The 27,649-nt window shown below is 40.5% G+C and overlaps 1 protein-coding gene across 1 annotated transcript; it reads left to right on the plus strand.

Annotated features, from left to right (window-relative positions):
- Window positions 1-496: 496 nt before the first annotated feature.
- On the plus strand, window positions 497-27,649 carry HNRNPLL (heterogeneous nuclear ribonucleoprotein L like). Its single transcript, XM_048297012.1, has 13 exons — window positions 497-820; window positions 9,134-9,252; window positions 9,366-9,603; window positions 12,972-13,057; window positions 14,988-15,084; window positions 15,178-15,250; window positions 19,163-19,234; window positions 20,733-20,950; window positions 21,112-21,233; window positions 21,868-22,069; window positions 22,962-23,019; window positions 23,135-23,233; window positions 24,405-27,649. The coding sequence occupies exons 1-13, from the start codon at window positions 614-616 to the stop codon at window positions 24,458-24,460; spliced, it is 1,647 nt and encodes a 548-aa protein (XP_048152969.1). The 5' UTR covers window positions 497-613; the 3' UTR covers window positions 24,461-27,649.

Genomic DNA, 27,649 nt, shown 5'->3' on the forward strand with positions numbered 1-27,649 from the left:
AGGAGCAGTCTCACGGCTCACCGACGCCTCTGTGACCTTGGTAACTCACGGCCGCCGTGGCCCTCGCAGCCGGGACGCACCGGCCGCGCCGCTCCTGGCGGCCCGCAGCGCCGGGGTCCGCGTGCCCCGCCGTCCCATCAGCCGTGGGTGGCTCCGGGAAGGAGACAAAGGCGGCCGGGACGGCCGGAGGCGGTGGTAGGCAAGAAAAAGGCTCCGGGGCCGGGGGCGCACGGTGGGCGCTGGGGGACCCTCAGCGCATCTCCCGCCGCGCCCGCCGCCTCCCCCCGACCGAGCCCTCAGGCACCGCGGCGGGGAGGCGGGGCCGAGGCGGCCCCACGCCGCGGTGATGGGCGCGCTCTCTGTCCAATCGAACCGCGCAGTTGCCTGATGGACACGCCCAAGAACCAATCGCCGCGACGCACCCCGTCCCCCCTCGGCTCGGAGCCAATCGCGGCGCCGGCGGCGGGCGGGGAGGCGGGGCCGGGTGCCGGCGCGGGGCGGGCCGTGTGCGGGGGCCGGGGCGCAGAGCATCGCTCGGGCTCGGTGCCGCCGCCGGCTCCGTTCCCGCTCCCGCGTCGTCTCCCCCGCCGGCCGCCCCTTCCCTCCCGCGGACATGTCGTCGCCGTCGTCCGGAGAGCGGTACGAGGAGGAGGAGGAGGAGGAAGAGGAAGACGGCGCCTACGAGAGCCAGGCCAAGCGGCTGAAGCCCAGCGCCGCTGCCGAGGAAGGCGAGATCGAGTACAGCGGCGCGGAGGAGAGCGAGGGCCGGCGGGACAAGCCCCCCGCGTCGCGCGGCGGCGGCGGCGGCTTCTCGGGCGGGGTGAGGGACGCGAGGCCGGCGGGCGGGGGGCGGCTCCCCTCAGGCTGCCGGCGGGGGGAGGGGGCCCGTCCCGCCCCGCCCCTCCCGCGGGCGAGGCCGCGACCGCCCCCGCCGCTGCTCCCCGGGCGGGGGGGGGCCCTGCTCGGGGAGGGGCGGGGGGCTTCCCACGGCAGCGAGGCCTTCCCGGGGTCGGGGCCCGCTGCCTGCTTCCCAGGCATGGAGGCGCTTCCGGCGGGGTGGGAATGGCGGGGGCTCCGGGCCGGGTCCTTTGCTCCGCTCCGCGCTCCCCGCCGCAGGCGTGCGCTTGTTCCTCACCGCCCTCGGGCATGGACTGAGCCTGCAGCCTGAGGGATGGATGGGTGTGAGGGATGTGGCTTTGGGAGCTCACGGATTGCCGCTGTTCGCGGGCAGCTGGTTGCCTTTCGGGGTATCGCCATTGCAAGTTTTGTGCCGGCCCTGTTGCTGAGCGTAACTATAGAAACACCGAGAGGAGGGGTGGCGGCGGGGGCTGAAACCGCGGCCGAGGGTTTCTTTCATCCTCCGTTCTACCTTTGTGTCTGGCACCGTACGGCGATAAGGCTGATCTTAAGCCATTGCCTCATTTTGAAATTAATTTTTAATTCCCTCCCTCAAGAACACTGCACTGAGCACCATGGTTCACTTTTTTTTTTGGCTGCATACCTTTTCCTCATGAATATGCATCTAAGTATCAAGGTAGTCCTTGACCCATAAATCTGAGCTAATGAGACTTTTCTGTCTACTGTTTGATTCCTTATCTAACTAATTGTCCATCAGATTATAACCATTTTTCTCCTTGATGTCTGTTTCTGTTTCTTCCTTGAACAAGCCAAATCAAGAAAACATTGATTTAATGTCAAAGCTTGAAATCTGAAATACCCGTTTTTGTGATTTGTTAAAATGAACTTGCTTATCACTGGGATAAGTCAATGAGGGAGCATTTGCTGTTACCATTTCTCCATCAGTTAAATCTATTGATAGAGAAGGTGCCTGCTAAATTTATTGTCGTGGTTTAACCCTCTCCTGCAACCAAGCACTGCACAGTCACCTGCTGACTCCTGCCCGGGCTGATGGGGGAGGGAATCAAGAGTACAAGTGAGGAAAATCCTGCTCTCCCTTGGTTTTCCCCCACTTTATATGCTGAGTGTGATTTCATGAGGTCTGAGATATCCCTTAGGTCAGTTGGGTCACTGTCTTGGCTGTGCTCACGTGTGGGACTGCAGGAAGAGCAGAGAAAACCTTGATTCTTGCTCAGCCCGACTGAAAAACTCTGTATTATCAACACTGTTTTGAGCATGTATCCAAAGTATAGCCCATACTATTACGGAGAAAATTAGCTTTACCCCAGCCCAAACCAGCACATTTTTAGAAAAGTTCCCTGATAAACTGTAACAAAATAAACTGTAACAAAAAAATTTCCGGAGAGAACTATTTTAACTCTCAAGTTTCTTGTGACAGAGCAGCATCTCTGTTGCAGTCAAGACTTAGTAATGTGCTCTATCTTAGAAGCCAGTGCTGAAAGAAATCCTTATACTTGCTTAAGTTACCTGGAATGTTTGTCATGTAGGAGAGCTGGATGCCATGCAGTGAGTGTTTCAAGTAGGAGCAAGATTCTGCTTTTGCCTTTCCTCTTTTTTGCAGTATTTTTATAAAATCAACTGGTTCTTGTATTTCTTTTTTTCCTTCTTTCTGGGTTCTGGCTCAGAGTGTCTCAATTTATCCAAGTTTACCCTTCATGGTAATGAGAGTGTGGGGTACATAACTTCACCTTTTGGATCTCAAGAATGGCATGTGCTGAGTCTTGTGAGTAAAGAAACTGAAACAAGTGAGTGGCAAGTCTAGAACAGGAGGGGTTTTAGGTAGCTGGTTGTGTCAGTTGCAGTGTAATTGACAATTTATTGTCAAAATTGTATTCACAGATTCACTACTGGAGAGGCAGAAGTTGTCTTGATGCTGGAGATCAAACTGGTTTCTTAAGAATAAGGTGTAACATCAAGTGGATATATGAAAAACTAATGACTGAGTGCTTTTGGTAGTGATTTTATGTGAAGCTTTTAACAGCAAAATGCCAGCATCTATTAAGTAGAGTTAGTTAATGTGAATTTTCATGTGTTTTTTTCTCTAACAGATACGAAAATGTGCAGGAAACTTACTTATTCTGTGACATATCTTATTTGTTTCTCTGCAGGGAAATGTTCTCAGCTTATAAAAGTTGTATGTGGTTCAGACATACAAGATGAAGGTAGGCTGAGAGGAGGGAAGAAGTGTAACTGTCCTGGATTGCTCAGAAGAGAGCAGAAAAAGAATAAGTAGGAGGAACTATGGGAAATTAGGAGGAGAAATGGGAAATGATGATGAGAAATGGATGATGAGGGTAAAGAGTGATAGGAGTTTGGTAGCCTCATGATTTGGTGGGGGGGGGGGTTGTTTGTTTGTGGTTTTTTGTTTGTTTTGTTTGTTTCTTTTGGTTTTGTTTTATTTATTTTTCCCTCACTTATGCCCTGGAATATAAGTGAGCTGTACACTCATATGGATTATATGCTCTTGTATAAAAGCTCTTTTGTGCTAGGACTCCTGTGGCAGGTTGGTCGGGTCACCCTCCTGGGCTGTATTTATTTTTGTGGCAGTTTCCTGTTCTGGGACTGTTGCATTTGGCTGAAGAAGCCCTTCATGCCTCTATTTTTTTTGTTTTGTTTTGGTTGGTGTCTTTTGTTGTTTTGGGGTTTGTTTTGGTTTGATTTTTTGAAATGGGTGCCTTGAAATCTCTGTGTGAGGTCCGGAGGAAATCCAGCATTTATTTTGCTCTTCATTTTCCTCTGTTTCCCACTTGTGTGGACACTTCTCGTAAGCCAAGGGTGTACCCTCTTCTTCATGGCTCATCTCCAGGCTGAGGAGCATGGAGAGCCAGGAACAGACCAGGATATTGACCAGGGAAGGAGCAGGATGTGTTTCTGCAGAGGTATTCGGTGGGAGAGAGTGTTATTTGGAAGAATGACCTTTACAGAAGCAGTGAAGCCCTGTCAGAGGAATCAGAATTGCAGTGTAGCAGAGGGTGAGGACACTGGGATAATGTGGGCCAAGAGCTGTGTTTAAGGGAATTTAGAGGGCCTTTCAGCTCCATCCCCTCTCCCTCCCTTAAATATCAGTTTTACTGATTAATGTCGTATTTATGCAACCTGTAGCATCCACTTCCCTCACTGTCTCTGACATACCCATTCCTAAGCTTTCTTGTGAAGTGAGGAAGACCTGTTATCCCTGTTTTTACAGCTGGGGAAGTGAGATGTGGTGTCTAAATACACAAACAGAACTGTCAGCTGCTGCAAGGTGAAACAGGGATGTGATCTTGCAGCTTCTCAGTCACTCTGTTGAAACTTCTTGGGTGCTAAATGGAAAGCAGCTCTCCTTGCAACTCAAGTTGCTTTGTGTCTAACACACGCAGTGCAATAAGTTCAGATCTTGACCTATTTTGCAGTGGCTTGTCCATTTCTTAAATGAAGTCCATCCTAGAAGCTGGTTTTGAGTAAGTGTAAATCATCTTCTCTCCTTTGTCCTCCTTCAAAAAAAGAAAAAGTAACTATTACCTTCAGGCTGGTTCTTCTTTCAGTATCTCAGGCAGAATCTCCTGTTGATGTGTTGTGTAGGGGTTTTTTGTTTGGTTTTGGGGTTTTTTTTTGTTATATTTTTGAAAGGATATTCAGATTGTGATGAGCAGAGAGGAAAATAGAAGAGACTATTTCAGTTGGAAGGGACTTGGAACAATATGGTCCAAATACTTGACCACTTCAGGTTAAATTCAGAATTAGCAGAAGGGGTCAGAGTGCAGGTATTCTTTCTGTAGCAGTTGAAATCATTGAAAGGACACAGTGGTAGAGATGCATTAAACAAAGAGAAATGATACCCAAACTCCTCATCCAAAGCAAAACTAAATTGCCAAGTAACCTTCCAGAAAGTAACCTTCCAGAGTATGGGATGTGATTAATCTTAACCCCCTTCTTCTGTGTAGCCCTGCCCCACAGTCCCCCAAACCAACCAACAACAATAAAAAAAAGAACAAATCCAGGATATGCAAAACCGATACATTCTTCCACCGGCTTGGAACCTTAACTTTGTCTTGTCTGCTTGGTTCTTTTGAGACACTTCCCCCCCACCCACCACCAGTTCCTTTGTATCTATAAAACAAATTTCAGACTAGTTATAGAAGGGATGCAGAGGGAGGAAAAAGTTGAGAGTGAATAAGATAATCTGAATGGTGAGAAACGAAATAAGAGTATATTTAGGTACTTGGCGGAGGGAAGATGAAGATGTGCCATCCTTTTGCAGTAAGGGAGAAAAGAGATGGAGGAGATAAGTAGCAAAAAGCCAAAGAAGCAGATGCTCAAAAAAGGTAGTACAAATTAAAAGGACTAATCTGAGTATACTGACTGGAAGGTGTCTGGAGAAAGGATAAAGGATACATTTTTGTGCACACAGTTGGTGATAAAATTCTGATCTGGAATTGGTGAGCAAGAGAGACATCGTCCTACAGCCCACAATGACCTTCCTCCTTTTTGGAATGGCAAACTGTAATTAACTGGCAAGAAACCATTGATATTTTTCAAATGTTGTCTAGAGGTGTGTAGGTCACCAAAAAATGGATGTTAAAGTGCTACAGCCATTCTTCGAAGCCGCTTCTGTTGCAGTCTTAGGTATGTGAAGTCACTTGTTTGTGCTTCATCTGCTTGGGTATGTCAGTGCTTCCCTTTGTGCCTCAGCTTTGTTTCAGGGTAAGCCTTTTTATGCTCCTAGTTTCCTCCTTGAGGGAAACCTTTTCTGTCCTTGTTACTGGTATTGAGCACTTCCTTGAGAAAGGAAGTCAGTTCCATTATCTATTTAAATAACTGCATTTTCCGTCCAGCCTAATGATTCTCCAAGAAATCATTGTTGAGCTTTCAAACCCTCTTAAGATATATATATATTAATGGTACAGCCATAACATTGGCTACTCTGTTCTCCTGGCTTTGGTGGAGTACAAGCGTGGTGTTGGAGTTTTGCATGGGGCTTTTGTGCTCTTGTGGGAGTTGAGTTACTGAAAGACTTCTTTGTAGGCAGAGAAATACTGGTGGTTGTTAGTCGGTGTGTGAGCAGATGCTTTGATGTAACCTTTGTCTGTGTGCCAACTGTAGCACATGTAGCTTTCAAGACACAGTGGCTGTGAGATCTTGGTCAAAATCCTGTGTTGTTCATCTCTGGGGACAAATTCCAGCATCAGTTGCATGAGCTGTGAATGTTCTGACCTTAGCTGTACACTTTACACTCTGCAGAAGCATTTGATTTTTCATGTGGTCTGGTGCTTTTAATTCTCTTTCTAAAGGAAATCGAGGGTCATTCTAGATTCGCTTGATATTGCAGCTTTGTAGCTGCAAAACTTGTTTGACAGTAATAATATGTGTGTCTTCCCTCTGTGAAGACTTTTTTTGCACCCAAAAATATATACCTGTGGCACGTGTCCCCATCCTTCAGCAACCCATGTGCTCTCTGAATGTTAGTTTGAGGCTTCCTGGCTCAGGACTGATTTGTGCTTGGTTCTTGTGCTGCTGTTCACTGCTGCTGGCTAGAAACTATTTGGAGTAAAGCAGAGACTCTCTGATTTGGCCACCTCAGTGGTTTTATGTGTATAAAAGAGGTTCTGAAATTCTCTGTGGATAAGTCCTTAAGTTCATGGCAGGTGACTGAGATTTCACTCGTTTGTGTTTGGGGTTTTTTGGTGGGTGGGTGGGTTGTTTTTCTGTTGTTTGCTTTGGGGGAATTTTTTGGGTTTTTTATTCCATACTTCTCGAGCTCCTGCATAGGTTACTATAATGGCAGTTTTTGTTTCTTTCTGAATCTCTTGCTAAACCTTGCTAGAAGAATGCGTTCTGTATGATGTTATGGGAGAAGGAAATTGGGATTGGAAAGCCGAATGTTACTTTAAGGACAAAAGAAAGCAAAATTTGTATTTGTTGATGTTCTAAGAATAATTCCAGTTGCAGTAGTGCAGACACCTGTATATGTTCATGTAACTCATGTATAATGGATTTGAAGATGCAAGTGTAAGCGTGTTAATTTTTGAGAGAATTTGCACTATTAGAAAGATTAGTATCTACTAATACCTGCTAGTAGATAAAAGTACAAAGGGATATGCATAACAAAGAAACATGAACTGAAACTAAAACAGAAGTTTGAGCTGGGAAGGGGAGGGAGAGTGAAGTACTCTTCTGAGTATCCCTTCTCTGAAAAGCTTGGCATGATTTATGGAGATATTAGTTCAAAAAGGTAGTGAGTGGCAAGTACTAAGTTGCTAGTGACTGTACTCCTTGTGATGAGTCTGCTTCAGTGAGCAAATCATTGCTTTTATTTACCATCTGATTAGACAGAAATGTTATTAGATGGGATTTCTTGAGTGTATTAAAGAAACCTAAAAGGAAATGCATCCCCCTGGCACTAACTGGGATCTTAATATAGTAGCAAGTATGCAGGGCAATGAATAATTGATGTAGTCGTTTTTGATTGTTCTGTAGACTGTAAATAAAGTAAAGGTGCCTGTTATCTCAACATCTTAGAGCAATAGGCTTTGCAGGAAAAGTGATAGTTATTGTTAGTTTTCTCTTGAAGATTTCCTCAGGTGCTTCTTTCAGCTTTGAAAAGTGTGTATGTGGGTTAAGAACGTATAAGCTGAAAATAAAATCTCTCTGTAGTTCTGTTCCTTCTGCAATTGCCTAAGCATTTGCAGTTCAAAGTATTAACCTTTCATGACTACTTTGATCACTGCTCCTGCCGTAGACCTGACTGATTGATTCAGGGTACAAGGTAACTTATGCAAATATCACCAGTGGAGTTTTCCCAGCATTGCCACAGTTCTTATTCAAAGAAATGTGTTGCCACTTAAAATGCTTTTGTACTGCAAACAAATAAAATGTAAGCTAAGCTTAAAATATTACACAGCAGATTGTTCTGACATCTGAGGAAGCCTGAAGTGCTTCAAACAGATGATGAAGTTGATTCGAACAGAATGGTCAAGTCTTTGATTTAAAGAAAAAATATGTAATTGTTTAGTGAGAACTCTATATGGAGCACAGGAGTTAAACACACAAGACTCAATTTGTAGTTATCCGGAATGTGTTTTTTCCTGAAATCTGTACTTCAAATGGATAGAGAAAGAGAGGAATGTCTAACAGTGGTAGCAGTCATTGTGATTACTTAATTACTGGAGCTCAATGCACCTTTGTGCTACAATGAGAATCTCTCTCAAGTTCCAGAAGATGTCGTGCTGCTGTTTTTGAAAAAGTGAAAAATCAACAAGACTTGATCTGTTCCATGGAACACATTGATATAGTCACTAAATTTGAATACATCAACTTCACACTGCTGTTACAAATATGACATTTGGGTGCCAGGTATTTACAGTATATATTAGTGTGCCCTTTATTATCTCTAATCTTTTATTTTTATCATCTCTCATTATTGTCTTACGTTGTTGTTGTTGGTTTTTTTTACCCTGTGTCCTAGAATATATAAGGTAAATTTCAGTGTTTTCATGGAAAGATGAGCTGATTCCAACCCAAATTCTTCAGTTGCACAGAACTGAGACTGTCTGAAAGCAGCTCTGAAAAATATTCATGGTGGGAATTCTCTGTGTTAATGTTCAGTGTCTAAATCCTTTAATAGTAGTCAGCCTTGGGGTGAAAAGAGCCCCATATGTACAGAAATTGTGAGTTTTTAAAAACATGTGTGTTCAGAATTAGAAGGGAGGTTGGGTTTATTTCAACCATAATCCAGAGCTGGCATTTTCTTGCATTGTGGAGCATTGGAAAAATACTCAATTTTCATTCAGTTCACAGATGGCCCTCATTTGTTCTTGCTTTTTCATTCTCCCAGCCTGTCTCAAAAAAATACCACCAACAAGCAGAGTGTCAGAAATATTTTAGCTGTCGGACATGTCTTAATTTTTTTTTATGCTCTTAATGAATAGGGTGTGTGTAAGACCTCCTGCAATTCAACCAGTGTTAAATGGGCTGCTTTTTTTTAATACAAGAAAAATCTTGTGTGTGCAAACAGATTAATTTAATCTGAAAAGCTTTTTATTTTAAGTAGACTTCAGCAACTGAACTTGGCAATCTGTTCGGAAAGAAAAGTTAAATTATTTAACACACACTTAGATTGTGCATTTAGATGGCTGCTTCTGGACCCAGTGTAGTGTCTACCAAATATTTAATTTTAGTTAATGATAGCAGTATTCCTTGCTCTGTGTTGAATTTTAAAATGTCATTTTGTTGCTAGGATGCCGGGGGAAGTCATCACAAAGTGTCTGTTTCTCCTGTCGTCCATGTCCGAGGGCTGTGTGAATCAGTGGTGGAAGCAGATCTCGTGGAAGCTCTGGAGAAGTTTGGAACCATATGGTATGTCTTTGTTAAGAATTGTTCAGTGAAAAACATGTCATAAATGAGCATCCTGGGACCTGGCAGTTGTTTTGAGTGAGCAGGAAAATTTAGTGTGATGTTTCCCTCCCCAGCTATGTCATGATGATGCCGTTCAAGCGCCAGGCTCTGGTGGAGTTTGAAAACGTGGAAAGTGCAAAGAAATGTGTGACATTTGCAGCAGATGAACCTGTGTACATTGCTGGGCAGCAGGCTTTCTTCAACTACTCCACAAGCAAGAGGATCACTCGGCCTGGGAACACTGATGACCCATCCGGTGGGAATAAAGTTCTCCTGTTGTCAATTCAGAATCCTCTCTACCCAATTACAGTGGTATGTTTCGTCTTCTTCTTTTATCTTTTTTTTTGTGTCTTCACATAGGTAACTTGCATGTTCTTTAAAGGTTTTTCAAGATGATTCAGTCTTGTACAGATATTTTGCAACACATTTGAAGACTTCAGTAGTGAGGATTTTGAAATGTTTAAGTTGCTGCATGCTTCTGGAATATTTCCAAACGTGTTGCCACAACATCGAGATTGTTATTGAGCCTTTAGGCTCTCAGTGGTGTATGTTTAAAGAGCAAGTAATTTTTCCAGTAAGAAAGGGTTATTTTATTGCAGTCCTTCTTAAGTACTTCCTTTGTGGAAAGGTGAAACCTTTATCTTCTGATGATCAACTCCAGTTTGATGTTATCTTACTCACTTTTCTTTGGGCCAATATATTTTCCTTTTCAGTATTTCAAGTTGTACCATTTATAAAGTCGCATCCTAATTTACTGTCATTAATGGCACATGTATGTGGTTTTTTAAGATACAGGGTGGTTTTTTGTTGTTATTTAAGAATTTATGTTTTATCATGCATTAAATGCTTGCATTTTTCTTAGGAGATTTTATAGTAAATGTTGAATTTCACAGACATATTTCAGGAAAAAAATTAAAATGGTGTACTGTGATACAAGTATGAATCACTTGTTCTTAGGGATGTAAGATGGTATGGATCAATCAAAGTGTTTGGGGTGTGTGGAACCAAGTAAGTTAATGCAAGCATTAAGTTTTGTTTAATGTGCTGTATATGATGAGAGCAAATTGACTGCAACTTAGTATTCCTGAAACTACCTCAAGCAGTCAGTTCCACACCATGCTTTCTGCTTCACTGTCTTGTGAGCATCGATAGATTTTTGTCTGTTGATTCATCAGTGGGTGATGAACTTTCTTTCTTCCGACAATTTTCTTTATAGCAAAGCATGCCAAGGTATGAGTTGCTTTTTAGTGTTTAAAAACAAACCTGCTCTGAGCTGTGTGAACAAGTCCACTGACTGAGTTAAAGTATTCTTTGCATGTGACTGTAATACAAATTTTGGAAACTCTGTTTCATTCATGCATTTAAATTTGCCTTGTGTGAGCCGCTGAGTTGAAGGTGGATGCTTGAAGAAAACTGGGAGCAGAAGCCTGGTTCTGGGCTAGGAGAGTTCCATGGGAATTCTGAGGATGAAGCCTCTGGCACAGTAGCTGCTTTTTAAAAACAAACAACCCCCCCAACCTCTTCCTTTCCACTGCCCCCAGCTGTTCCTTTAGCATGTACAAATGAGTGCTAGAAGCAGGCAGATTTCCAGGATTACTGGCAAGCATCAGAGCTCATTTCAGGCAGCGTAGTCAGAGCAACTGGGGAGAGCAGCTGTGCCCATAACAGCTAAAAATGTGATGAGAAAAATACAAATTTTGCACTTGGCCAATGGATTAAAAAAACCAGTTAATTTAAGAATGCCTCAGGCAAAGTCTGCATTATTAAAGAAACCCACCCACAACAAAAGAAAACAAAAATCTACCAAACAACCCTCCTCCTTCTCCTCCTCCTCCTCCAAAAAAAAGAAAAAGACACAAAGCCCAACACTGCTTCTTCCTCTTCAACACTCTTCTCTTCTTAAATTTGATCTACAGTTAGAAAAAATAGATGAAAAATTGCAACCAGTTTTAAGTGCCAAGTCTGAATAACTGCAATAAACTGTTGTATAGTTTTTAAGAGCTTTAATTTAAAAACAAGATAGAGTTTTTGGAGAGAAATTGGTCTGTTCAAGGGCATCTTGTGGCAGAAGCAAAACCGTTCTAAAATTTTGCTGCAGCTTATTTCCTCCACTACAACTGTGACCAGCTTCTCTCTCTCACTGGACTACTTGGTTTTTTTTTTTGAGGGATGTGACAGCAAAGGGCAGAAGGGCAAAATAACTGTATTTAGTTCCTAGCTGCTTTTCATCCCAATGTGATGGGGGCATCGGTTTTGAAAAAGTTTTGCCTTAGATGTCCTGTACAGGTCTTTGAAGTTCAGTTTCCTTGTTTCCTTACCTGTGGGCAGAACTTTGTCAGAGATTTGTCTGTTCAAAGAGACTTTGCCAACGTGACTTGTGCTGCTGCGGTCATTGCTGTCTGTCCACCCATACCTCTGCTGGTGCCTCTTAGTTCTCACTTCTACGTGCATGAGGAAGGTGTGGTGTGCCTTGGCAATTGAAATGTCTTAAACTTAGCTACCTACATATTCTGAGGTTAAGTAGCTGCACCTCCTTTTTTTATGATATTCTAGTATGTATGTAATGCTAGTGCTTAATTTTTTTATAAATAGCCCACAAGTGTCTTGTGAACCACTTGATTGATTTGGTAATATAAAGTAGCTGAATTATAAAACATAATTTAAAAATCCAGCTGTGTGTGTGACTGCTGGCTAATGACACTGATGGTGTTTTGAGTAGACCTTATGTTTTGAAAGACAATTTTTTGGTTTTAAGTGGCTGTGAAGAAATTTTTTGAGGGACAAATTGTGAAAGAAAGTCATATGCCTGAAAATTAATGTCACCTAGAGCTCGAAGGTTTCTAGGAATCTTTTTTCCCAAACAGGAGAGATGGAGGGCAGCCTTTTGTGCTGCCTAGCATGCTGTAAATGATATCACAGGTCTTATTTTTTATGGGTTCAGGCTGTTGGGCTGTGTTTGTTTTAATTTTAAGAAATCCACATGCCCTCTACTCCTTTGCCTCCTAATTGCTTCTCTATTCTGCACAACATAATAATAAATATTATACCTACTTCCTTTGCCCCTTCTCCCTCTCGTCCCCCAAATAAACCTGAGGATGTATGCCAAGATCTTGGAAGGATCATTTTCGAGGTATTTGGTTTAGATAAAAAGAAAGGAAGGAGCATAGCATCCACTTGCAAGGTGGATTGATTCAGGTGAAAACTTGTCAAAATTCTCTTTTTGATGAGCTATCTAAGTTTACATCTTGAACTATCCCCAGTTTCTCTCTGAAAATGAGACTCAGCTGCTGGAGCATTAGGAAATGAATTGTGTTATAACTACAAAGTCACTGTGTCTGCTGTGGTAGAACTTCTGCAGGGCAATGCTTCAAAGGTAGCAGAGCTTGAGATATGGATGCAGTTACTGGGTTGTAACACAGTTGAAGATACTTGTGAAACCAATATTTGCATGAGTACTTAGTCTTTTCCTGTTTTTCAGGTTTGATTGCCTGTACTATATTGATCCATAAAAATGCTGATCATGAATGTATTAATTATAGAGGGGAAAATAAGAAATGGAAAGTTAACAAGCCTTTTCCTTGCTCTTTGGCATTTAAATGCCACTGCAAGAAAATGTCCTGTGGACCAAAAGTGACTGGAATTTAACATCCGACTAAAATTGTTTTTTTCTTCTTCCTTAGGATGTTTTGTACACTGTGTGCAACCCTGTTGGAAAAGTTCAGCGCATTGTTATATTCAAGAGAAATGGAATACAAGCCATGGTTGAATATCCTTTTTGAGTGTGGGTTTTTTTTGGTTTTTTTTTTTGGTTTTTTTTTTTTTTTTTTTTTGCTGTAGGTTCTTGACTCCAAATGGGTTTAACATGAGAATGTCAGAAAAATACCATGTGGTTTTGAGACCAAATTATTTCTTAATTTCTAAGACATGATAACTTCTAATTTTTGTCTGTTAGACAAAGTAGTACTTACACATTTTGTCTTTGTAGGAAAAGTGCATTCTCAACAGTGATCTTGATAACCATGTTTATAGTCCCTCAGGCCAATAATTGCAGATATGATTATATAATAGATTTGACAACCCCTTATATGCACCTTTATACACAAAAGTTTCGTGGCTTCTGCCTGTGTTGATACCCAATAAGTGGGTAAGGGATTGCAGAGGCGCAGTTTGTCTTCTTCAGACTCTTCTAAAATAGTCCTAGTATGTCAGTATGTACTGCATGTCTTACTGTTTTGACTTTATAAAGCAAAGGGCAGCTTAGGCATCCATGATCTTGATCCTTAGGCATCATGTGTTGAGGAAAGTCCCTGCTCTATTATCTTACTGTTTACTCTATTTGCAGCATTAAGTTGTTCTTGGGTTGAATGTTCAGAATAATTGTGTGTCGCTGTGGTTTGCGAAGTCCAAAGTCTGATATAATTAGGCCTTCATTTATGAAACTGATAGCCCTCTTCCTAAAGCTTGATTACCATCCATTTTTTAACTGTTATCTGGACAAAATTTGCCAAAATCTCAGGCATTATTTTGTGATTTCAGATGCTACCAATGTGGCAGGCTTTATTAGTGGGTCACTTCCGTAAAATATGACTTAACCAGTGGCTGCATTGATGACTTACCAGGCAAAGAGAGCTACTCTAAATTCTATTAAATCAAACTAATTGCTGTTGATCTATGTAGAAAACTTAAACTGTGTGTCCTAACAGACATTAATTTGACTTACTGTATGTGTTAAGTTTGTCATAAATGGAGTTGTCAGGATCAGATGACTCGTACAGTCGGGGGTTATTCTTCATCTTGTGAAAGATTAGGGAAGTTGTGGGGAGAATCTTGCACCACTCAGAAATGACCATCCTTATGTCCTTTGAATTAAATTCTGTAACATGCCTTTTATTGGAAATAAAAACAACAGCAATTGAAAGAAAACTCACAAATGTGAGCGAAGTAATGCAGCAGCAAGGTAAACAGTTGGGGGTGGGGAGGAAAGTGAGCTTCAAGACAAGCCTTATCTGAAAAGTTTAAAAATTTACTCAAATTTAAATGCTAATTGAAGTACACATTACTTCTGCAGTTCTGACCAGTGTCAGTTTCTCATGGGTCTGGGAAGCTTAACTTTTCTAGTTTTTAAATTTCACAGTGAACCTGCATCCCCTTGGAAGAAGCTGGGCTGCAGGAAGGTGGTAAAACCAAGGCACATTTTGTTGTTTCGGACTCTTTCTGAAATGTCAGTAAATGATATTAAGACATGGTGCAAAAAGTCTGTTCAGCTGCAAAGTTCTGCTTTCTGACACCAAATATTATTGAGTACGTGTAAGATCATGGGTTGTGATGTGCCAAGGCTAAGAAACATTTTTCTGCTAATCACAGAACTAATCTTGGAGTTTGTAGAGCATTTGAAATAACTTAGGTGTTGGAGCCTGGTACATGCATCTGCCTGTTGTATTTTTTTTTGAGGCAAGATATTATTTGTTCACTCAAAGTCTCTCTTTTAGTTATGTGGGGGTTTTTCTTGGCTGATGAGCTCAAAAGGGTGTACAGTTCGTTCTTTTTTCTGTAAAGTAACTACTGCATAAGTCTGTATGGAGTTCTTGTAGTGTATACAATAGTGAAATATCTGCAGGCTACCAAGTGAAGCCATATCAGATAGAAGGGACATGAATGAGACACCTGGGGAAAAAGATCCTTAACATGATGTGTATGTTTGAATCTGTGTTTTGTGCCCAGAAGGCGAAGGCTGCGCTCAATGGAGCAGATATCTATGCAGGATGCTGCACACTAAAAATTGAATATGCAAGGGTAATGCTTGGACCTTCTCTTTTAATTTTACTCAAAAAAAAAAAAATTTATAGTCAAGACTTAACCTCTTTCACTTTTACTTTATTTGAACAGCCAACTCGACTTAATGTCATTAGGAACGACAACGATAGTTGGGACTACACTAAGCCATATCTGGGCCGCCGAGGTAGGTTCTGATCCATTCTCACTGTAGCTGTTTGACTGTACTAATGCCAGCCCTTCACACGTGGTCAGGCTGTGTGGCAACAGTCCTTCCAAAGCAGGCCAGTGCTGCTGGAGGCTGTGTCACCACAGGGAATTAACCCTGAGCCCTAGTGCCCCCTACTGCCGTGTGCTTGAGCCACTTAGTGCAACAAGGAGCCCACACCTCCAAGCACCTTCGCAGTTCTCAAGGACTTGCATTTCTCCAAGCAGCTCTCTCTCTTTGGAGGAGAGGAAACCTGGCACAGACTATTCCTTATAAACTACAAACTTGCACACTGCTTCTCCTTCGAAAGGACTCTTTTCCCCTATGTTGGACAAGGCATTAAGAAGGATAGAGGACTTCAGCAGGCTGACTCTACACTTCATCATGCACCACATCGGCATCAGCAAAAAAAAAACCCCAAACAGACAAAAAAAACCCTCTGAAAAACCTCAGACTTGCAGTTCACCTTGTCTGCATACTGCATGCACCACCACCACAAGTTTTTAAAGGAGGACATTTTCAGTACTTCAGATTTGTGTGGGACGAATTACATGATAGACTGTACCCATTCTGTTCAAGTTTGTATGTATGCTGGTCTTATTTCCCTTAAAATTACCACTGAAAAGTCGAGAACCTCCAAAATTAAGAACCTCTTGTTGATATCCTTGACGTTGTAATCTTTTTATTACTTGCTGTGTGTGAGAGTTGCATTCAGACTTAACACTGTAAATATTGTTTAGTAGTAGGGAAAATCAAAAAAGAAATGTAGATAGTTGGAACTGAGCAGTACAATACCAATAAGTCCCCTCAGCTATACTTAAGTAATAAAATAGGGAGATTCATAATTGGTACAGGCATACTGTCTCTTAAGTACTCAGCTGTAAAAATTCTCAGAGCTTAATTCATGTCAGTGGAAACTATGATTATATATGTACAGTCAAACTGCTGTCTAGCCTAACTCCTGTAAAGTGTTTCTTTAAAAATAATCAAAAATCTGTAACTATTGAGTGCAGTGTTCAGTAACCTGTGTACAATAATGTGTTCAATGTAAAGTTAGAAAAGTGAAGATGATGTGACCAAAATAGAGTATCTACTTATCAAAGGCTACATGAGAACCAGGGCTTTGGCTGTCTCAAGAGATTTGCACTTTCAGAGTAATTCTGCAGAGACACTGGGCTTGTGAAACTGTTGTACAACTAAAAACTTAGGGCTTGCCTTTTCAGAATGAAGTTCTTGTAAAAAGTTAACAAGGGAGCTACAGTTTTGGTTGCAGCTTGTAGATCATGACTGTTTGTATTGGGATTCAAATTTTTTCTCAAATTCTTGAGTCAAAGGAAATGGATTCTTGAAACTCAAGGACAAGAAAAAAATCTAAAGGTTTGAATTTGAAAAATGGAAAGGATTAATTTGACCCTTGTGTCTTTTGATCATTGCAGTGTTTGGAGGCTGACTTGTAACACTGTGCATGTAATTACATTATGTAATTGGTCTGCAGATAGGTATGTCTGTATGAACTAAAACTTCCCCAAACTTGAGCAAACAGTGGAAAATGAAAAACTTAGGATAGGTGTGGCTTGCTCTTTTCACGAACTCTACTCTTTTGTTTTTCTTTTTGTTACTGTCTCTGTCCTCTATACATAAGCACCCTACTACACATAAAAGGAAAAAAATTATATTTGTATTATATAGATATATTTATATATCATAAATACTGTATGTAGCATGATTTTTCATTTTCTGTGATCCACATCCATTTATCTGGACAATGGGAATATAAATGAATGAACAGTGAAATGTACTCAAGAAAACAGGCATCTAGAGCAGTTTTGCCCATAAAGTAATCCAAGAGTTGAGGTTTTCTTTGAAAGAGTTTATGTATTTGTCCTTCAACTTACTCTTGCAACAGCATTATTTGGGTTTTGAACATAGTGTGACCTGAGCTGTAGGGATCTCACTGCAGCAAAGATCTTATCCCAAAGGAATTTCATTCCAAGGACAGACATGCCAATAAATCCTTTCAGAATTTCACACCTGCCCCTCAAATGTTAGGAAGGAAATACATTTTACTAACGATTTCTTTAAACAACTGTTTTTAGTTCTTTATGGTAACAAATTACTTGCCCATAGTCTTTCTCCACTAAAGTAAACTTCCTAACAAGTGCCTGCTGCTGTGAACCCATATTGCATTAGATTGAATGAAAAAAACCCACCTGACCTAGTATTCTACTTGCCTTTAGCCAGAAATTTCAAACTGCATTTCTTTTGGTGGTAATACCAGCTTGCTCAGTCACTCAAGGACCTGATTTAAAAACAAAACTAAAAATCAAGAAACCTAAGATTAAACAAGATTATAAAGAACCATTTCTTTCAGAATTATTTTTAACACAGGTCAGTTCTTATGTTTCAATGCTTGTTTACCCAAGTATTTATACTGGCACAATCCAGGGGCTTTGTTCAAGGAAGGAACAAGCACGGGACAAGGAGAGAGCAGTGGACTGCACCACCAGGAGGAGGAAATATTTGTCAAATGTTTCTCACAGAATTCTTTATGTGAAGAATGTGATTCTTGACTATATTTTACTGTGGGCAGTTTCAAAGCATTTAGTTCCACAGCCTGGACTTACAAAACTGATTTTTCTGAAAGATGATTACTGCGTACAGTTTAAATGCTCAAAATACTTGATAAGAGTGCTCATTTGCTTTCTAGAGCCAGGAACCAGAGCTGTTACCCTGAAAAGGGAGTGGAAAAGTAAACTTGACAACAGTAATCTTTCTTCTATATATTTGAAAGTGTTCAGGACTGCTCTCTCTTCAGATTTTATTGCCAAAGTAAATATCTGACTTGGAACCTGTCCTCAAAATCCTGAGCAGAAAGGGCCACATGTGTTTTCATCTCCCACTGTTGTGTAATCAAAGAGTTCCTGGTTTTTGGGGAAAATACCTCCAACTGCATTGGGCTGGAGTTACTGTTCTCAGCAGTCATAGTTAAATTTCCTGGGAGGAGTTGTAACTGATAAATGCCTTGCCCCATCTTTTCAATGTGCCTTTCTTTTTTAAATTGTAAGAAAAGAATTGTTGCTTACCACAAAGAAATCTGGAAGTTTAGATTTTTTTGTCATGCAGCATGGATCTGATTGGAAAATACAGCTTTGGCTGTGAGGCATTGCTTCCCTCCATTAATGTAGACCCCTTGCTTAACTTTATATCCTAGAGAACTGGGTTTTCTTAAAGGATTGACTGTTGTTTAAGTGCATTACTCAGTGATACTTTCCCTCAGTTGAACTGTTATGTGCTGCTGATAATGCCACAATGTACAATCCTTTCAGCACGCCCATAAATCAGTAGGTGTTCTGTAAATATATATGTACACATATGTAATGCTCTCTGTTTACTGATTATGAAACCATGTAATACAGGTTGTTGTTGGCTTATGCTGAAACTTCTTGAAAGAAGCCCACTTTGAAAATGTGTTGCTGTTGAAGCTAATATTATGATTCAGGTACTGTCTTTCAAAAGTACTGCATTTCAAATTTGTTTTAAGAGACACATGGGTAAATCCTGCTGTATGGTGTTTTCTATACTAATGTGTGGTGTCTGTTTAGGAGAACTATTGAGTATCTCCATAAACTTTAAATGTCTGCATCTCCTCATTGGCCACTGCCCCCAATCAACTTAAGTGCAATTTGTTATACAGATGGCAGTCTTTTAATTTTGGTGTCCCAGGGCTACAGCTTGTGTTTTTAGACATAGAGTGAATGAGAAATTGTTTATAAAATTAACAACGACTCAAATTACTTTTTCACTTCTTAACTAGAAGCTTTGTGTCTTAACTGGAGAAATCAAGTGCCTGGTTGTGCGTACTAAACTGGTTTCTTTCCCTTCCCACGTTAGACAGAGGGAAGGGCCGGCAGAGACAAGCTATTCTGGGAGAGCACCCATCATCCTTTAGACATGATGGCTATGGTAAGTAACATGGGATGACAGCTGGTTAGGATTTCTTACGTGCTGTGTGGAATTCTAAATATTTAATCAATGCTTGGCTGTGGGTCCCTTCAGCATGAGCAGTTCACCTGCAGTGCTGTCAGTCTGCCTTCTGAAGCACTGTTCGTTCAGTGAAATCCGTGTGCACTCATTGCCTCACCTCTTCTTGTCATGGAGAGCATTCAGCCCTGCAAGTTTATTCCTTGGAAGAATGTTTCCTTTCAGTTGCCATCACCCTGGCAAAAATGATATCTGGATTAGGAAAGCAGTTTTCTTCTAGAAAATGGCAACATAGCTTGGTCAATGGTTTGGTACAACACAGAGCTCTGATGTTTTTGCATGCAAAGCTATGAATTGTTGGCATTGGCATTTCTAATGTAGCTGATTCAGAAAAGGTAGAGCTCTGTGACTGTAGAGGAATAATGTTATGGAGTTAGTGCTATAAAGTACTGCATTTGTTATCAGTGCTCTTTGTAAATGAAGATCTGCTGTCACTTTCATGTGCTGAGCGAAGACTTTAGGGCAGAGAAACAAATGTCCCCATTCACATGTGACTTTTCTAGTTATTTACTCTCTCAGCTGTCAGGTGCAATGTGATTTGTCTTGCCTCTTTCTTTGCAAAGGTATTTATGATATTTTACAGTGTAAGTTGACATCCTACCTACTCCTTCCAAAAGTTCTTCAAATCTCCAGAATTTCTAATCAAGTTCCACCTTGATTCAGTGATGTTCTCTTTTCATGCCTCTGATACATCCTTCTACCTTAAGTAATGTGTCCATCTTCTCCTATACCACTGTCTCCCTGTCATTACTACATCATTGCTGGGGAAAAAAAAAAGACAACAGATTCCTTTTATACTTGGCTTATGTGAATTTCACATTATTTTTGTCCCAGAAAAACAGGGATCCTCCCCTTGGTCTGTAATACCGACATTTTCTATGAACAGAGGTATTGCTTACTAGTAGTGTCTCATCACTAGAAGTAAAAAAAAGAAATTGTCTATTTCAGTGAAACTTGTCACTTCATCTATAGTGGAACATAGGACCACTTCATTTTGCATTAGTGTGGGGGTTTAAGTATTCCTGTTTCTTCCAAATGAGCATTTTGTAGAAAGGCAGGCTTCTGATTTAATCTCATGTCTCTGGGATAAAGAGCTGTGTAATCTCCTGACCTTTGGCTCACTCCTTTTGTTTTCCCTACTCTGTAATACTCTTTCTTGGTCTCATGTAGCTCTGTAGGTAGATGGGAATATTTCTGAAGGTTGATTTTAATTATTTCCTCTAATACATTTATGTTCAAATATTTTGCATGGTGCAGGGAAGATAATGATTTTTGTAATTACTGGAATATCTTTTTTCAGCAATTGCTGTGACCTTCTATCCCTCCTTTAAATATGCATTTTGTATGTGGGCTTTGATGCATGATTAAGCAGTGAAAATTATTTCAAACAACATAAAAATACGGACTTTCATCTCCTTAGGCTCCCATGGTCCTTTGTTGCCCTTGCCAAGCCGGTACCGAATGGGATCTCGGGACACTCCAGAACTTGTTGCTTACCCATTGCCCCAGGCATCCTCCTCTTACATGCATGGTGGAAATCCTTCTGGGTCAGTTGTCATGGTTAGTGGGTTGCATCAGCTCAAGATGAACTGTTCAAGGGTATTCAACCTGTTCTGCTTGTATGGAAACATTGAGAAGGTAAGGCATAATTTATTAGAAACCTGGAAACTACTATAGTCCTTTAAAATGCTTTTGAAGAAGCCTGTCTGAGATGGTCTAAAAATATATCCTAATATTTTATAAAACTATTGGTTGGGCTCTTTTGTTGCAATGTCATTTTTTTTACCTTAATTTCTTAGGTGAAATTTATGAAGACTATTCCGGGCACAGCACTGGTTGAAATGGGTGATGAATACGCTGTAGAAAGAGCGGTCACACATCTCAATAATGTCAAGTTATTTGGAAAGAGACTCAATGTCTGGTAAATATGTTTTATCAGATTAATAGTCCACCAGTGGGCAGATGGAATGAGGTTTCAAAGGGACAATATCGCATTACTCTGTTATCATTGTTGGAGTTATGATTTCCGATTTGCAACTGTTTATTTTGGCTTTCAGCTGAAGGAGGGATGATTTAGGTCAGGTATTAGGAAGAAATTCTTTACTGTGAGGGTGGTGAGGAACTGGCACAGGTTGCCCAGAGAAGCTGAGGATGTCCCTGGAAGTGTTAAAAGACCAGGTTGGATGGGGATTTGAGCAACCTGCTCTAGTGCAAGCTGCTTCTTGCCCATGGCAGGGGTTGGAATTAGATCATCTTTAAGGTCCCTTTCAACCCCAACCACTCTTAAGATTTATTACTGTTTATAATTTTATTTATTTGCATTCATAAAGCATATTGTCATTACATGGATTGACCACTAATAAACTGTATTCCCTAATGTGTCTTGCCCATCCTTTCTGCATTTTTTAAAAGAAGGTGTCAAATCCAACCCATCTTGTTCTTACTGTATTTATTCCAAATTATTATAAAGAAACATCAGCTCTTTTCTAGTTAGATAATAATCTGCAAAGTATGATAGCCTTAATTATTTAAGAAACTTTATCCTTAAATTCCAGTGTTTCCAAGCAGCACTCGGTAGTTCCAAGCCAGATATTTGAACTGGAGGATGGCACGAGTAGTTACAAGGATTTTGCCATGAGTAAGAACAATCGCTTCACCAGTGCTGGCCAAGCATCCAAGAACATCATCCAACCACCCTCCTGTGTGCTGCACTATTACAATGTTCCCCTGTGTGTGACTGAGGAAACGTTTGTAAAGGTAGGCCCTTGCAATGACTGACATCCAGTGCTTTCTGGGCTCTGTCCTGGCTTTTCATGGTCCTGCTTTTAAAAACAAGTAACTGGGGTGGATACAGCGCAGCCACTGGAAGAGACCTGATTTTTAAAATACATTTGTAGCCCCTCTGGATATGTTCACAATTCTGGAGTTACTGTTTGAATTTTATTTCTTTTTTTTTTTTTAATTTGAGAAACAAAATCTTGAAAATAAAGTTGAGGAGTTTCATGTGGAGTTTTTTTGAGGAAAGGGAAAAGACACAAAGCCAAATACATGAAGGATAGGACTACAATTCATAAAGGATTTACTGACTCCCTGATAATGGTTGCTCTAATGACTGCTAAGATGTTTTGGAATGGAGACAAGCATGCAACTGGGACAGTTGGCACAGCTGTATCCTAAATGAACTCTGGATGGTTAAAACATGCAATACTGGGCCTCTTTAAGGGGAGGCAGTGGTAAGATTGCTGACAGTTCAGTGAGTTCTTTTTCAGTTCAATAAAATATATTTTTCCAACTCTGTTTGAAAGTGAACTGTGGTTCCCAAGTGGTGCCCTTGTATGTACAACTTCAGAACCACTGTATTGGAGTAGGAATGTCAAAAAGTAGAACTTGTCTTTATTTAAATACGTTTTTGGAGACAGTAGTGATATCACAGATGCAGGAGCCTTGTTTTATATATTACAGACTGATATTATAAAGAGTTACCAGTCTAAACATATTTTTAAAATAATTTGCCATAAATTCTTGCAAACTCTCTTAAAAAGTCAGAATCTTCCTTTCTGTGTGTCTCTTCCAGGAACTTGGAATTTTTGCTAATTTATTTATGTGCACTTTTGCTGGAGTTTTACCTCTTATTTTATTTTTGTGACAGTTATGTGAGGATCATGAAGTTCTCAGCTTTATTAAATACAAAGTGTTTGACCCAAAACGTAAGTAAAATTTGACCAGTTTGGGAAGTTACTGATTCCAATTTTGATCGGAGTATGCACCATCAGGAGATGTTACTGATCCCCTCTTTCCCGTTTTTATTTCTCATTTTGACAGCTTCTGCCAAAACACTGTCTGGTCTGTTGGAATGGGAATGTAAGACAGATGCAGTGGAAGCTCTCACTGTACTTAATCACTACCAGATAAGAGTCCCAAGTAAGTAAATTTTCCTAATACTACTGCTGGAATTTTTTTTTCTGTGGAGAAGGACTTGAGGGTTCTGGTGGCCACGAAAATGATCAGAGGCCTGGAGCACCTCTCCTGTGAGGAAAGGCTGAGAGAGCTGGGGTTGTTCAGCCTGGAGAAGAGAAAGCTCCAGGATGACCTTATGGTGGCCTTCCAGTACTTTAAACTGGGCCTATGAAAAAGAGGGAGAGTGACTTTTGGCATGGGCAAATAGTGGTAGAACAAGGAGTAAGGGTTTTAAACTTAAGAGAGATTTAGGTTTTAGATGTTAGGAAGATGTTCTTGACTGTGAGGGTGGTGAGACATTGGCATAGGTTGCCCAGAGATGCTGTGGATGCCCCAAACCTGGAAGTGTTCAAGGCCAGGCTGGATGGGGCTCTGATGGTCTAATGTGTGGCATCCCTGCCCATGGCAGGAGGTTGGAACTGGATGATCCAACAAGATGATCCCTTCCAACCAAACCCTTCTGTGATTCTTTCACAATAAGTATGAAGAAATCTGCAATGTCTTGAACTGAGGATTCTTTAAGGTACTCAGCTCATTGCTCTCAATTTACTGGTCCTGTAGCATGTTCCTTTTGAAACCAGAAATTGTGAAGCCAAGCTGAATTTAGCTCCAAAGTGGCAAGAATAGAGTAGGGTGAGTTCACCTGCTAAACAAGTAGTCAATAGGCCAGATCTGCACTGAACAATGAAGGCAGTTTACTGGATTAAATGGAATTTTTCCAGGTGGAAAAATGGAATTAAATGGGATGTTCCCAGACATAATTTTGAATACAGCCCAGTGTTTAATATTATTTTAAACTACCTCCTCCTAACTGTTATGAGTTCGTCTCCCTCTGAAGTGTTAACAGTTTAAATCTTTTCTAATCTCTCACACCTTCGGTCCACCTTCTTAATAATGGACCTCAGAGGTAGGATATTTTTGAAGATAATACTGGTAACACACTTCACAATTTCAGTTTTATCTCAGTTTGGAGAGGTGGTGAAAGCAGAAAAGCTTTCTCTTTCAATGTGAAAAAGGCAAACCCCAGTGGAGGTGTGAGTGTGAAATACACAGAATTGGTGAACTTGCCAGGTTATGGAAGGTGGATCAGCAGGAGAGCTGTGCCCATGGTGTGTTCTGTGTTGTCTCCTCACAGATGGCTCCAACCCTTACACCTTGAAGCTTTGCTTCTCTACTTCATCCCATTTATAGAGAAGAGGACAGCATGTTAAGAGCTACATTCACCTGGACTTGCAAGTTAAAAACTACACTTCGTTCACAAAGCTCTAAAGTGGTTGTTCTAATGTTGCCTTGTTTCAACTTAATTCTAATATCTTTTATCTTGTTTTATAATAAATGGATGTTCCTTCATAAATACAAACCAGATTTTTTTTTATTTTTGCCTCTGAGAAGTACATGTTGTAAGCTTACTACAAAGTTTGTATTTTGTTAGTGTAGTATCTTCAAATGTCTAAAGAAGCACCAGTAGTATAAACAAGATTGTTTCTTTTCAAAAAATGAAATATATTTGCATTTTCAAAATGTTAAAGATTAGCAAGTATTTTTCCATTTGTAGTTTTAATTGGCAGATAGAACTATTACAGCAGAATTTTAAATGTAGAACTTGTTTTTCAGTATGTTAAGTAGTGAAGTATGTTGCAATACTAAAAAGAAGCTTGTATTTATAAAATGCTTTGATCGGGTTAATGTTGCACATACTGAACTTTTAGTAGTATAGACTTGATTTATAGTTCAGACAGAGCTAACATAGAAAATTATTAAGTATGTACACGTGTATGGTATGAATTCATACTTATTTAAAGTTTTGTTTGTTTTTTTTTAAAAAAACCCCCTATTTTCCATTTGCATTAGCATGATGCCATCTATAGCTAGTCCCACCGTAGGGGCCTTTTAAAAATTAAAATTGCAAGCCTGTATCAATGTGTTCATCCTCATTTTCCATAACTTAAACTTAAATCTTTGGTGTTTAACATATCCTTTTGACTCTTTTTTTGAAGCAGTGGTTATGACATACTAAATGGTAAAAGTTGGGGGGGGGAGGTGACAACATGGATTGCAATAGAAACCAAGGTGGTAAAAATAGTTAAAACAAAAAGAAAGCTCCCACCATATCCCTTCATACCTGGACAGTTAATTCAATGTTTTCTTTTGTCTGATTTATCTTAAACATCTATTATGACCGTGAAAGAATTCATTGGGTGAATAGTTTTGGCTTGTCTCTAGTTTAAGCTGAGATAATCTCAGTGGGATTCAGGTAAAGTAACTGATTATGTGATGTGAAATTAACGAGGCAAGAAATCTTTCCCTTTGGAGAAGATGATTTGTTCAGTCCCAGTACTTTGAAACCTGTTTTCTGGAACTGGAGTTGTCTTATTTGAGCTAAGCCCCCAGAAATGGGAATCCAAGCAGGGAAGTCTGGGAGCTGTTGACCTAGGCTCTGTATGTGTTCTCCTTTCTGAATTTGCAGCGGAGTGCTGAGGGCTTCTTTCAGTTCTATTCTTAGTCATTGGAGGGAAGTTACTTTACCAGCTAGTTTATGCTTTATCCTGTTAAGTTCTTTGTTCTGTCTTTATGGATTTTATCTATGCCCATCCTTTAAGCAAGACTTTGTGCAGAGTGCTTGTCCTTGAGAGGTTATGTTGTAGGATGTTTACGGCTGTGGGCATTGCACATCTTCCAATACAGATTGGATTTTCCCCATTCTTAATTTCAAGGCAAATATTCCTTATCATACAAGGCAAAATGTGTCAGATGTCCTTCAGGTTTTCTCATCAACAATGATTCATTTTGCCCTGTCTACCTCCATTTTGTTCATGCTTCAGGTAATGAGTGGTTCAGGTATTCACATCAGGCGTTTAATATGTCTGAACTGGGAACTAAAAACCAGCTGCTCTTTGGCAGCTCTTTCAGCACAGGGTTTGGAATGATCCCAGCCTCCTGTCTGCGAGGTGGCAAAGAGACTTGCATTTTAGGGGCACTGCTGAGACTCTTTCAGCCTCAGTCCTCTTTCCCCAGAAATTGCTTCCAGACAGCTCCAGAGCAGAAGTCTACGTGCCATATCTTGCTGCTAGTGAAATGCTCTGTGCTGCTTAGTGTTTTAACTGTAAAAGATCTCTCCCAATCTCTCATTTCTCTTTTATCAACTTCAATGTTCTGTAGAAAACTGTTTCTTCTGTCATAATTTCCATTGCTGGTTGTATTAATGTAGCTGGTTGTTTGTAGTTGAGCATTAAAAATAAGTCTGTTTTCAATTTGTAATGTGGGATGAGTGACCCTTAAAACATTCAGGTTTCATTAAAAAAGAAAAAGAAATGCACTTTAATGTTTTGGTGTCCTCAGTGGATCACAGCATTCAGTGCCTAAGATGTTCAGGTGAAAGGCATCTTTCCTGTGTCTTCCCAGATCAAATGGAGCATGGTTCTGAATATATCGTTGAGGACTTGATAGCAACTGGAAGGCCCATATGCAAAATGAGTAGCCTGTGCCATGTGGGGCAGAGAAGAGAGGAGACTGAAGAATTGTGCAAGCTTCTTTCTCCACAAAATAATCATCTTATTCATGTATTCATGAGAACAGGAAAGATTCCTTGTTGGTGTTTTGCTGTTAAAAGAAAATAATGTCTTCTCTTGGGCCTACAAGGATGGGTGCTTGTCCTCAGGAAGGAATGAGGTTGGTCTTCTTCCACACACGAGGTCTGTGTTCACCTTTAATCTTACTCTTTAGAACAGATCCCAAACAGTGGGGCAGGTGGGGACTTAGTTGCTCCAAAGGGAGTGAAGTTTGTCTCTCATTTGGCAGTGGTATTACCATGCTTGTTAGATTAAAATTAAACCTTCAAGGTCTTGTAATGCTGGTTTTTTTCCTGTCTCTTTTGCATAAATTATACAAGTAAAACACTGAGCATTGCTATGCACATTCTCTGCCTGTAAGCAGCTGTCATTCACAATGTAATAACTTCATGTCTGTCCCACGGTTTGTTTTGTTGGGTTTTGTTTGTTGGTGATGTTTTGTTTGTTTTTCCAATTGATCACCCTTCTTTGGAGGTAAAGATGTACTGAGGTGGAGATATGTTCCTCTTCTGTCATGATATTCTAATTCTTGTTTATATTTATTTTTCCTTATGTGCAAGAAGTGTGAAGAGTTGTTTTTTGACTTTCTATACCACCACAGCAAGATAGAGTGTATTGCTAGGGTGATGAAAGAGAAGATTTAAAAGAAACCGTGGAGGACGTGTTTGGGTGTCCTGCTTTGTGAAAGGAACGATACAACTGAATGTGGTGTCACTAAGTCTGTCTTTTAGTAAGGGATAATGTTTGGGGCAAGCTGGCTTGTTACTGGCTGAAACCCTTTTGTTGTAATTAAATACAACTTGCTCCTTTC

This window comes from Corvus hawaiiensis, chromosome 3, assembly GCF_020740725.1.
Source record: "Corvus hawaiiensis isolate bCorHaw1 chromosome 3, bCorHaw1.pri.cur, whole genome shotgun sequence".
NCBI classification, from domain to species: domain Eukaryota; kingdom Metazoa; phylum Chordata; class Aves; order Passeriformes; family Corvidae; genus Corvus; species Corvus hawaiiensis.

Coding starts and splice junctions, on each gene's coding strand:
- HNRNPLL (XM_048297012.1), top strand. CDS start 614: ATGTCGTCGCCGTCGTCCGGAGAGCGGTACGAGGAGGAGGAGGAGGAG. Junction 13,058..14,987: donor GGAATACAAGCCATGGTTGA/ATATCCTTTTTG, acceptor CATGATGTGTAT/GTTTGAATCTGTGTTTTGTG. Junction 23,020..23,134: donor CAAAGTGTTTGACCCAAAAC/GTAAGTAAAATT, acceptor TCATTTTGACAG/CTTCTGCCAAAACACTGTCT.